General features: G+C 36.1%; 1 protein-coding gene across 1 annotated transcript in view; it reads right to left on the bottom strand.

Moving 5' to 3' along the window:
* Window positions 1-13,501, bottom strand: part of plxna4 (plexin A4) — a 748,931-nt gene that overhangs the window by 154,795 nt on the left and 580,635 nt on the right. Inside the window, exon 11 of the mRNA XM_039761357.1 lies at window positions 4,173-4,269. Within this exon, the coding sequence (XP_039617291.1) occupies window positions 4,173-4,269 (97 nt within the window). The remainder of the gene's footprint in view (window positions 1-4,172; window positions 4,270-13,501) is intronic.

The raw sequence follows: 13,501 nt of genomic DNA on the forward strand, positions 1-13,501 counted from the left end.
TAACATGCTATTTTCCATTTGATTAAACACAGTTCCGTAATGGTCTCATCAGTCTATGTTTCCCTGAACAAAATTGCCATTATTTGTGCCGGCTTCTGGAAAGCTACTGCTAGAATGACATAATCTAGTGTTATCTTCTGTATACGCTTGCTTGAAGGAAGCCAAGAGGACAGAGTACTAAGTTACTAAGTTGTGTTATTTTTGTTAAAGAGAAAACACTTCACAAGACCTCTTTACATTATGTACACCCGTTTTTTTCATGAAAGTATGTAAAATAAAAATAAAAGCATCAGAATTCTCCTTATTCCTTCACTTTTATGTGTATGGATAAAAGATGTAAAAAGAACTGTACAATCATTCCTTTAATAAAGATAGGAAAATAGTTTTCCAGTTTGCAGTTTTTCCACTACACATTGCACCTATTGATTGTGTCAGACAAAATGATGTGTACTAGCAGGAAGCCTCAAATATTAAGAGAAAAGCCGTACTAGTATGCTGATTAATCATACATTAATACTAATATTAGAATAACATGTTACAATAATGCATTATAGAAGAATACAATACATTAAAAGTATTGCATTATTTTATTTCAAAAATGTGACATTTGATATACTGATATTCTATCTTCACAATGTAGTGGAATATCTATACATCCATCTTTTGTAGCCACATATGGGTAATGAAGACAACACTGGGTGCAAATAAGGAACCAACTCTCCAGGGGGGTTTCAACATATCGTGGGCTACATTCATTCATTCATTCACACCCCATTGCTGACCAGGTTCTTTTAGTCACCAGCCAAGCAAACCTTTAGGACAACCGAAGAAAAAAGGAATATCCAGAGTAAAACTGGGAATCTAACACAGTTGCCTGCTATACCTCAATGCCCCAGAAATCAATCAGCTTTCTGTCTTATTGAATCTGATATTCTGATACACTCAGAAATTTAAAAAGTTGCATTCACATTAGAATCTCGGCTGATTCATCAAGACAACTACTACTACTGCTACCAGGGAAATGCTTCTACACTCTTTGTTTCCTTTAGATATTTTATTTGTTTTTATTTATTTACTTCAATAACAGTGTAAAGCTGACATAAATTCTTGAGTTTTCCACATACTATAAATATTCATTCATCATTAATCCAGGGCCTCTCCTTGCAGTCAACCACTGATGCGGGTCAGTTTACAGTTACCAAAGTAACCTAACATGCTTATCTTAAGGATGTGGAAAGAAATTTGAACATAAGGACAACCCCCTGGAGAATGTGCAAACAAACAATGACCATGTTGAGAACTGAACCGTGACACAGGCAGCTACAAGACAACAGTGCTAACCACTGTGCCACACTGCTGCCCTATTTAGAATATATAATTGAAAATGTAAATGCAGTCAAAATAAAGTTGCCAAATCTCAGGAGTGAGGACCACTTATTCCCAAGGATATAGTATATAGGGAGACAGTAATACAAGCCACTTATTAATAATCAAACTTCCTACCAGATATAGATAGATAGATAGATAGATAGATAGATAGATAGATAGATAGATAGATAGATAGATAGATAGATACTTTATTGATCTCAAGGGGAAATTCACAACAGATTTAACAGCGTCCAAAGCATTGCAGGAGATTCATTATGGGAGGGCTGCTTTGTTTTACATACACTTTTGCTTAGTTCTTGCTGCACTGGAATATTAGAAACATTGTGACAAAAACAGGCCATTCAGCCCAATAAGCTCACTCATCCTATTCACCAAGGTTGTCCAAAATAAAATCAAGTTGAGATATTAAAGTTAACAAAGTCCTACTCTTTGCCACATTTCTTATTAATTTATTCCATGCATATGTGGTCCTTTGTGTGAATAAAAATATTCCTAAATGTGTGCAAAATTTGGCTTAACAATAGTCATATAATGTGTCCATTCTGTAGTTGAATCTAACCCTAGGACTAACTGTACTGTTAATTATGCTTTTAGTTTTCTCCTTTCAGTTTCCTGTTAATTTTGCACTTTAAAACACTAAAGATGTCTTTTATATATAATGGTTTTATGAGAAACCTTGAGTGCATATAATGAAGAAGAGCAATAGTAACAATACATAGAAGTCTTGTAGACGTTTGCCTAATTTTCCATTGTTTATGGAACTTGTGCAGAGGAGAGATGCTAAGTATATTGGGAGAAGGATGCTAAGGATAGAGCTGCCAGGCAAGAGAAAATGAGGAAGGCCCAAGAGAAGGTTTAGGGATGTGGTGAGAGAGGACATGCAAGTGATGGGTGTAACAGAACAAGATATAGAGGACAGAAAGATATGGAAGATGATGATCCTATGTGGCAACCCCTAATGGAGCAACCAGATGAAAAAGAAGAAGAAGAAGAGGAAGAAGAAGGAACATCCTTTCTAATGTACAGTAAAGGAGGAATATGTGTCCTTGCTACTGCAAATCAATAGGAAGAGGCAACTACATAACACAGGGAACAGTGTCACCTCAAGCTGTTTTTATTGAGATTCAGTTCTAGAGAAGTGTAATTACTGTTCATGTTATCCCCATATTCAAATAAGTTTCCTCCAAAATTTCAAAGATATGCAGTGACATGAAATTTGTTCTGTGTGGTCATAAACAGGAGTATGTTGTCTGATGTATTGGAACGTCATCCACAGCTATTTGCTGCCCTTTACCTGTTTTGGTTGGGTTGTCTTATGATCCTCTGATCAAAGGGGAAAGGAGGTCCCTATTTATGGTATGAAAGACGTCACTGCAGTATATAAAGTGGAGAAGAACAGGCAAAATCTTCCTACCAATCACAATAAAACAGAACTCACTATTAGGGGCTCAGTGCATCTCATTGTTATAGTCCTAATCAAGTCATAAAATATAATTGGTAGCATCTGCACAGCTTTTTGCAATGTAGCAGCTGCTGTAGGCAGCACATTTTTTGGCAAAGCCTGCTCTGAAAAGTAGTGTAAATGTGCAGGCAAGTCTAAATTATCATGATCATTTGCACCATTCCTCAGCAAAAGTTGGCGCATGAATACAGCTCAGTAAATGTTTGTCGCTCTTCACCTAAAAGAGCCTACTTAGCTATGTTTCACACAAGAGATATGAAGTGAAGAACAACACGTAGTTATGGGTTAACAGTCTACAATATATGTCATGTTTTTGTTGCTTCTAGATCTCTGGATTTATTTTTACAGCAGTAGAAGTATATTCATCCCTTTTGTCTTATCACCAGCTCATACCAATGATGTTTGTTGCCAGGTGTGATGTAGTCTTAAGTAGCTTCAGTATTTATATATCTGAGGTCTTACTTCTTTCCTTCAAAAAGAGTTCTGCACAGGTGAGAATGAACTTAGAAACATCAGGCCCTTGGTCAGGGTGGAGGTGATCCAGAGAATGACCAAGAGTTTAGTAAAGAGGCAGCAGTATTGTTTCGGATGTAGAGGTGATTTGGGAATCAGTTGGCACACTTGAGATTTTGAAGGGATCACCTGAAGCATAATGTCTGTCATCTGCCTGGTAAGAATCTACAAATGGCATAGGAGGAGCTAGTGACTATCAAAAAGGAAAGGGACATCTGTCCTGTCCTGCTCAGCCAGCTCTCTCTAGAAGAGGTGGCACAGAAAAGGAGATGACATTTGTATGTTTGCATTAATTAACAAAAAGGGAACACTTTTCTTTTACACTAATCGATATTAAACATATTGTGTACACTGCATTGGTTTTTAATAAGGATATTAATTGTGAGAAGACTGTTTCATTTCATTGTACAATGTCTCATTGCTACAATGACAATAAAGATTTTGATTGATTTGTATAAAGGTGAAGTCTATTTATGAAGTGATGTTGCTAATTGAAAACTCTCTGTGTGCTTATGTGTTTCAACCTGTGTGAAGGGTGTCTTTTGTGGATCTAAATGTTTATCTGGTTTGTCTACTCATGCAAGAAAAAGGCTTCGTATACTCAGTAGTAGCAAATGACTTCTCCATGGCAATTAACTGGGAAGGAATAAAATAAATATAAAGAGACAAGTTTTAATGATACACTGATAAAGAAAAGGAGGCTAACGTGAAGGTTGACAAACTGATTTTTTCTGCTCTGTTAGCTGTGGAATGTTATGACTCGTTTCTATGGTTACCTGTTCCAAGGACACACTGAAGCACATCTTACCTTTGTTTTCGGCAGGGTTGTCAATGCTGAAGTCACCATTCCACACCACCATTAGATCTACTGGGAGGCTGTTAATCTCCATTCCTTCATAGAAGTACTGCAAAATAGCAGGAAAAATGATTAAAAAAAAACATTAAAAGCAGAAATGCTTCAAAACTTCTAATAACTCAAAAAGGCTGCCCTGACAATTGAATTATTAACATTTGACAGATGCTCTTCTAAAACAATGTAAATAAGACAATCAGGCTAATAAATATGCATGACCTGGATAATTTGTTACAAAAAAGAACTTTCATAATGACGAGCCGACATATAATGAGCTTGGTTAACATCCACCCCATCCTCTGTACTCTAGATCCGAGATGCAGCTGGATTTTGATTAAATTTCCCACGTGCATAGGGAAAAGAGCAGAGAATAATAACGAAGGCTGCAGAGCAACTTGTACCTCATTCAACATTGCTAGCACAGAGGCAGCACTGCAGAAGAATCCTCTTGAGTCAAACCATTAGAGGACTAAGCAAGATACTTGAGTTTTTAAGAAGAGAGACAGATGCCTCCTAAAATGTCACGGGAAGGAAATGCACCAACTTGCCAGCTTGCAGCTGATTTAATGTGCAAGATGTTCAGGGGTAGTATGTTGTGAAGCATCCTTTTCCTTTTCAGAGCTATAAAAGCTGTAATATGCTAAATAAAGAATTTACAGTTTAAAATGACACCTCCCACATTTCATTTTCCATGTTGCCTAGTTTATTGTCTAATGCCATTGATCACGTGATCCAGACATTGTGGATGCATTTTGCTGGTTATCTAAGTAAAAAATCCTATTGAGGCAAAAACTTAAACTGCATTAAATACTTCATATCCTAAGTCATATATTTATAATGAGTCTTACAGGATACACAAGTATACCTGGGTAGGAATGAGCTGAACGCCATCTGTAGCAGGACTTGAAATCATTTCTTGTTACTTGTAGTGCAGACGTCTATATATAGGACACCCTGACTTGTATAACTGTACAGTATTATATTGACTTGTAAGTAACTGTACAACAGTTCAAAGTAAAAGTAAACTACAAACAAAATATTTTTCTAAGTGGTCAATCACCTCACCAATGAGGTTTGGGTGAAATGATTTCCCACAAGCACATACTGTGCCCATCTGCACATAATTAATCATATTCTTAATCCTTAAAGCATTGTCATTGTATAATAAGCAGAAACTGCAAAAGCCAGAGAAAGCTGATTCCAGGCTTTCCATTTTGAGCTACAGTACAATATATGCAAAAGTAGAGAACAGCATTGAAGCTTATTTATTCAAAAAGCTCTGTTGCAGCAACTACACGGCTATTGTACATCACTTCACTTGTAACTTACAGATCTACAAATCACCTTCACAAGGTTGGTTAGCAAAAGAAATTGTATTTGGCTTGACAGAACTCAGGAAATCTGCTGTTAGGTTTTAGCCCAATATTTAAGACTGGGTCTGTTAATTCCTAATAGACACTACAGACTCCCTTAAATGTTGTGCTTTTTTGTAGGTTTTATTATAATATTGAATATTGTACTTTATACAAATGATTTAAGGTATTTTTCAAAGAGAGTGAAATAGTTATTATTGTGAATCTGGTCTCTTTGTCTTAAAAGATAAGAAACAATTCAAAAGTTGTTTCTTGACAAACATCGTGTACTGTATATGCATTTGCCACATGAAATTGCGTTTTAAAGTCCAGCAATTTCTATAAATTTAAAAAATGATCTTTGTCTGCACTAGTGAATTACAATGGTGGCCATGGGGCACTAAGCACATCTGGAAAATAAAAGCCTAAAATTTACCAAAAATGTACCCTGTGTATTTCAATAAAAAAACCCATCTCTTCCAATGTTAATAAAAGGGATCTGAAAACAATAATTTTATTGCATATTCCTGGTACTATTATTCTCAAGGTAAGGAAACATCTTCTATTCTCTCATCAAAACGGAAGTAAATTAAAACAAAACCAACCAATTATCTTTCAAGAGGAAACCATGTCCCAGGGGTATGAAATGATATTGGTGTTTTTGTTCAAAAAGGACATTCAAGCTAATATAAGCTATTTTACAATGTGTGTGTAATTGCTAGCCATAGCTCAATAATTGATAATTGTCGTGGCTTGTAAAATTGATGTATTTAGTAAGTTTTAAGGCTTTTATTTACCCATTTTTACTCATGACCCCTTACTTCCTATGGAAAATGCCAGTGCAAGCAAGAGTTTTTAAAATTTATACAAAATGATGAACTTTGGAACAAAATTTGCAAATGCATACATACTATGTTTGTGAAGGAATAACTTAAACTTAAAAAATACCAAACATCCTTAAATATTAGTGTAATAAAGCAGGCCATTCTAAGTACGTAGGATGTTATATTACTTTCTGTTCATATCCTATGAATAAAGCTACATACAAACACACTGGTGAAAATGGAGATTGCAACAAAATGAAGGTGTTACCTATACTGCACAACTGGTCAAGGGCTCGGCACTATATCAGTCATGGCACAAGAAATGGCGAAAGACTCTACCTTTGCTAAAGTGAAAAATATTAGTTATGAATACTGTAACCCCTTTTCCTACACATACGGCAGAGCATTATTTCAACCTGCAAAGAGAAGGATGATTTCACATGCTCACAAGTCAACAGCATGAACACAGGGTGATCAACCCAAGTGTCATCACCTTCATGGGCACTGGGTGACCACACCCTGCTGGTAGCTGTTTGAGAAACATCACTAACACTAAATAGCCTACAAATTATTCTGATCTGATTCCCTTTATGTACATATGGGACACAGCTCGGCTGTGCATATTTTTCCTCTGTCAACTAAAAAAATAAAACTGGCAGCACAAAGTTGTGCTATTTCTTACTATTTTGTCTTTTAGCGTGACCTTCTGTGGTAAATGGACATTGAAACAACCAGTGTTCATACCATCAATAGACACATTTGCTGTACAGAACTCAGAGAAGTTGTGCAAGCTCAAACAGCTGCAAGGACCAAGCCTTCAGTCCTTGGCATTGCCTGATACCGATGGCCAGAGGAGAGGAACATGAAAGCATTGTGGGATAATATAAAATAACATGATGGCAAGGAAAACCACCCCTCCTTCCAACGACCAAGCACTGTATCTGACCACGGCTGATGTGAGGAAAACTCTACAAAGAGCAACCCACAGAGGGCTGCTGGACCAGAAAATATCCCTGGCAGGGTGCTCAGAGAATGTGCAGACCAATTGGCAGATGCTCTCACCAACACCTTCAACATCTCCCTGAGCAATGCCATTGTTCCAGCATGTTTCAAGGCTACAACCATCGTTCCTGTACCATAAAAAGTCCTCAGTGCCCTGCCTCAATGAATAACATTCTGTTGCATTCAAACCTACCATCATGAAGTGTTTCAATAGGCTTGTCATGAGACACATCAAGACCATGGTGTCCCCTTCACTGGATTCCCAGCAATTCACAAACTGCCGAAACAGTTCAAGATGCCATAGCCATCACCCGCTATTTGACCCTTTCTCTCCTGGACAAGAAGGACACATACATGTAAATGCTGTTTGTAGACTTTAGTTAAGCTTTCCACACAGTCATTACTCAGCACCTAATTGGAAAGCTAAGCCTGCAGGGTCTGAACACCTCCCACTGCAATTGGATCCAGGACTTCTTGAATAAGAGACCTCAGACAGTTAGGACTGAAATCAGCATCTTCAGCACCGCCACATTGAATACTGGTGCTCCACATGGCTGTGTGCTTATTCTGCTGTTGTTCACTTTACTGATTCATGACTGTGCAACAATTTATAGCTCGAAACACATCATCAAGTTGACAACAATACTATGGTGGGCCTCATCAACAAGAATGATGAGTTAGCATACCAAGAGGAGGTGCAGCGGTAAACAGACTGGTACAAATCCAACAATCTGTGTCTGAATGTAGACTAAACAAAGGAGATAGTTGTTGACTTCAGAAGAACTAAAAACAACCACTGTCTGCTGTACATTGATGGCTCAAATATGGAGAGCGTCAAATTCCTTGGTGTTCACCTGGAGGAGAACCTCACCTGGTCCCTTAACACCAGCTCCATAACCAAGAAAGCCCATCTTTCATCACCAATGCTCAACACCTTCTAAAGAACTATTGAGAGCATCCTGGGCAGCTGCATCACTGTCTGGTTTTGGAATTGCACTGTCATGGATGCCAAGACCCTGCAGCAGATAGTGAGGACAGCTGAGAAGATCATCAGAATCTCTCTTCCCTCCATCATGGACATTTACACCACATGATGCATCTGCAAACCCACTACTACTGTGGAGGATGTGATGCACCCCTCGCATAAACTGTTCACCCTCCTACCATTTGGAAAAAGGAACTGAAGCATTCAGGCCTTCATCACCTGAATGTGTAATAGTTTCTTCCCTAGACTAGTCTAGGGACTAGACTAATAACACAAACACACACCTTCCCACTCAACTAGATAATGTCTTTATATTTATTATCATATTTATTATTATACTGTAAACCTTATTCCTACTTTCAGTGTCATGTTTACATCTGTTCCTTCTATTAAGATATTGACACATTTTTGCTCAACCTTCTACTTTCTTTTATACCTTTAGATATTATAAATATGTATTGGTCGGGCGGCATTGATCTGTTTATACCACTGTCTGTCTTTGCACTGTCCTGCAACATTTGCACATGCTTGTATACATCCACTTTACACTGTATTGTGTAAATTTTTCTGTAGTCCTGTGTTCTATGTATCAATGTGGTCCTGGAGGAACATGTTTTGTCTCACTATGTACTGTGCTAACTGTATAGGGTTGAAATAAAAGCTACTTGACTTGACTTGAGCTGTTATTGAAAGCATCCTCAATATTTCCATAATTGTCTGGGACGGAAGTACATCTGTGCACGAGAAACATAAGCTGCAGTGTGTTTTTTGGACAGCAGAAAGGAATGTAGGCCTATAACTGGATAAAATTTTGGGACCTGTATACAGCACAGGTCAGGAAATGCTTTGGAAATATAATCAAAGACTATACTCACCCTGGTAACTGTCTCTTTTGGTTATTACCATCAATGAAAAATTATTGTTCGCTAAAACCAAAAGAACTTCACAGAACATAAAGTGTTTCTTTCCTACTTCAGGCCCTATAGTTAAACACAGTCTCTGATTCATCTTTGTCTCTCACTGATCTCTAATTCCTCTCCCCAACCTAAATTATGTTAATTTTATGTAGACTTATTTGATTTATTACCGGGAGGTAGTGGCATTCAAAATTGTCAAGTTGTGTTATATATATATGTGTTTTGTGTAATATATTATTATTCACTACTACTGCATATAATGTTCTGATGCTGTCATGTATACTGGGATGTTTTACTTTATTATATGTTGGGACAAAATCCCTAACAGCTATGCGGTCTGGCAATAATGATTCAAATTTAAATTCAAGTACAGTGTTAGAAGCAAACATATATTTTTTGTTATGCAGCACCTTTGGCATTGCTTTACAAATTAAGATACATAGCACAATTGCACTTTTGTTTATAAATGGTTTTTTACACTTGTAACATCTTATGTGATTTGCTTAAGGTAACACAGTAGATAACACAATAGATCAGAAGTGGTAACTGAACCAGAAGCTTTGTGGTTTAGAGTTTAGCTGTTAAGTCACTACCTAATACAGAATCCTGGAGGATGCCTTAATTCCACCTTGTCCAGCCACAATACTGCTTCAGCTGACTACAAACATCACACAGGTGTGCAATAATGCACAACAAAGTATGTAGACCCTCACTGACTAAATGCAATGTCATGCTGAAGTATTCTAATGGGGCATAATCCACTTACTGTCTGCCTTGCTAAAAAACCTTGAAGTCTTATTTAAGTCAATATTTATTGTAAAGCAGCTTTTTAATATACCCAAACCATGTCAATTTAATTAAAAATTCAAAATATATTATGACAATACCAGCTGTCAATGACAAGGTAACAACTACACTTCCAGGTTACATCCATTCAAAAATCTGCAATTGGTCAGCTGAAATCCAGCCTCTATCCCAAAGTGTAGAAAAACCTCAATAACACAAGAAACAATCTGATGGATGATCTGTCACTGGTGATTCTTCTAGGACTTTACAGGAGCACTAACAAGGACAATATATTTACTGTCATTAAGCTGAATTGATAATAAATATGAAAACAGGGGATAAGCCAATACAACAATTAATTGAAAACAACAATGTGGCATATTAAATGTTATGTGAAAGAGGAAGAGTTAAAATCAACAAACACTATAAAAAGGCTTGCTTTATGCTGTCTTGTATTCTTTTTTGAGCATGTTTAAAGCTAGTCTTTGAAGTGCAAAATCTGTTAGAGTTTATCTAGAATATTATTAATATAATTACAGTGAAAAAACAGAATGCAACTCTGTGACCCCTGAGAACCACAGTTAACATAACATAAATACATATCAAAGTCAAGAAATTACTGTTTCATTACATGCATCCTAACAAAAACCCTTTGAAGTTTGTTGTTTTCTAAAAACCCATTTTCTAATGATCTGTTCTCTGTGGACAATGTATATACAGTAGCATTTTTTGCAAAATGTGCCACAATAGACCAGTTTGAACTCATTTTGTAAAGCAGACTGCTGAGACAAATCCAAAGACATCCATAAAATGATAACCAACAGCAAATATGCACGTTCTTGTATTCATCTTGTTTTTTTGATATTTCAACTCCTAAATGACTAGAAAATCTGAGGCAAACCATTTCAAAAACTTTTTTCTGCATCCAACAGGTACATTATGTACTTAAAGTAGCAATTCAATTAGAACAATTACATTAAAACCATAATAATTTTTGTGTTTTTCTTTAAATGAATATGACCTTAAAACAAATACCGCACAGGCTTAAATAAATAGCTTTATATTATGCTTTAGAAATGTATCCGGTTCTCTATGACTATGATTAAAATGTCACTTTTTTATAGTGGAATTATTATATTCTGTACATATTTTACATAGACACAGAGGCTTTTTTTTAACTGAAGCTGATTTTTATTTATTGTACTTCCTAAAGATAGCACATTATCTTTTTCTGTTCACTTGAGGATAAAGCACCTGGTATATGGATTTTTTTTGTCCAACATTAATAATGATCCTAATGACAGAAAGTGCATTCTAAGCAAATGGAAAGTTCAAGTTGGGAGAAAAGTCCCTGTGCCCAAAATATAGTCTTGAGGGAATTGAAAGAAACTTATAAATTACAGACCTAAAAAAATAGCCTTTTCTAACAACCTTCTTTTAGAATCTATAAGGTTTCAGCCTCCTGTGCCATAACTAAGGCATGTAGAAGAGTCGGATGATGTGTATATTTGAGCTGCTAGATGAGACATTATCTCTGAATGGCTGGTGATCTGTTGTATTGTGCAGTTACATCCCAGAAAGCTCATCTATCTGATGGCTATTGGTGAGGGTTAACTCACCCTTGCTACACATTTGAACAATTCCCTCACAGTACTGTAATTTGAAGGCAAATGTCTCATTTGTTTCTGTTGTTTTTATATTCCATCTTAAAGTGTACTAATGTATGCATCCAAGCTGTTGTGCATTCGCTGATGTTCTGCTTATTAGTGATAACTGAGGTTTGGGCCAGGGAAATCAAGTGATTAACAGTAAGATGGATTAAATTTCATCAAGACTACCTGCTTTTTTATTATAAGGGTCACAGAGGTGCTGTATCACTTTGTATTAGAAGAAGTTATTGCATACCACAAATGAGCAAAGCTGTTTTTTTATCTCTCATATTCTCTTAAAAAATAATTATTTGCATATTTTCCACACAGTGCGAAAAATTATATAAGCAGCCTACACGAAAAATGACATTATTCAAAATATATTTTCTAAGATTTATTGCAATGCATTTTTTCAGGTATTTGCTTTACACAACCTATGCCTGGGTAACTATTCATTCTCTTCAAATATTAAACATAAAGCCAATAAGCAAAACGGAAAATATCCTCTTCTGCATCTTATGTAATCTATAGAAGGTCTTTTGGGGACCTAATTAATGTTGTATTTAGTAGGACCCAATATACCATATAAAGCTGTTTGTAAGCTGGAAGTGAATATCTGAATGACTACTTTGTACTTTTCAAATATAGAGTTTGAAGAGTATTGAGTTTCAAAAAACAAATACATAAACTAAGCATCACAGAGGGCACATTACCATGTTTACATTAACATCCTTTCTTTCGAAAGTGTGCACCATTTGTACTTTGATACTCTGGCATGTATTTAACTTTGTATAAAAGTCTGTTTGACTTACTGAGTCATGGTCATCATCACTAGGAAATACAATAAATCAAATTTTCCTTGAGGAATAACTTAAAATGTTGTATAACAATGAAGGTACATTTAGTACTGAAGTATCTGTTCCAGTTTCATGGTGTCTAAGTTATTATTTTTAACTTTCTTTAAGTTTTCTCATCTCTACACTTAATATTGTATTGTATATTTTTTATCAGTTTACAGACTGGCATTCTTATTAACTGGCACCATTGCGGTACAGTGGTTGGCTCAGCCGCCTTACACCTCCAAATATCTACTGTAAATCTAAAAAATAACCAGGTCACTTTCTTAATTTATATATCTATTTATATATTTTTACTTTTGCATCCTGAAGACATACGATCGAGTTTAATTATACAGACCAAGTGTGTGCCTTACAATCGACAAGTGTACCATTCAGGGTTGCTTCCTACCTTGTTCTCTTGCCATCTAACTCTTTTTTGGACCGATTGTACTGAAAAATTGAATGAACAAATAGATGGATTTGCTTCAAGAGTGAAAAATGGTGGTGGATTTATGTTAAGCAATGATGGGCATCACTGTAATAGAGCAGTAAGACAGAAGGAAATGATGTTGTTGCAAACTAGGAAGTAAAAACCACTGTGACCTGGAATACTGTTGGTAAAGTAAATAGAGTTGCTTAGTGTAATTGGAAGTGCCATCCATGTGCTAAGATATTAAGCTGAAGTTGTGCTAGCTAAGAGACAATTCAGAGTAGGCCTGATCCAGATAGCACAATCCAGATAACATTTTTTTCTTCAAGGAAATTTACTGTAGCCTTCATACAGTTCGATTTTTATACAGTATATGACTATACTTCTTCATTCTGAAAAGTAAACCATGTGTAAATCATGCTGACAAGCTTTTTCAAATTAAATAGGACCTGTTGTAAGAACACTGCAGCAAAGGGATGCATGTTTATAAAACCAACAAG

This window comes from Polypterus senegalus, chromosome 8 (assembly GCF_016835505.1).
Source record: "Polypterus senegalus isolate Bchr_013 chromosome 8, ASM1683550v1, whole genome shotgun sequence".
Lineage (NCBI taxonomy): Eukaryota > Metazoa > Chordata > Cladistia > Polypteriformes > Polypteridae > Polypterus > Polypterus senegalus.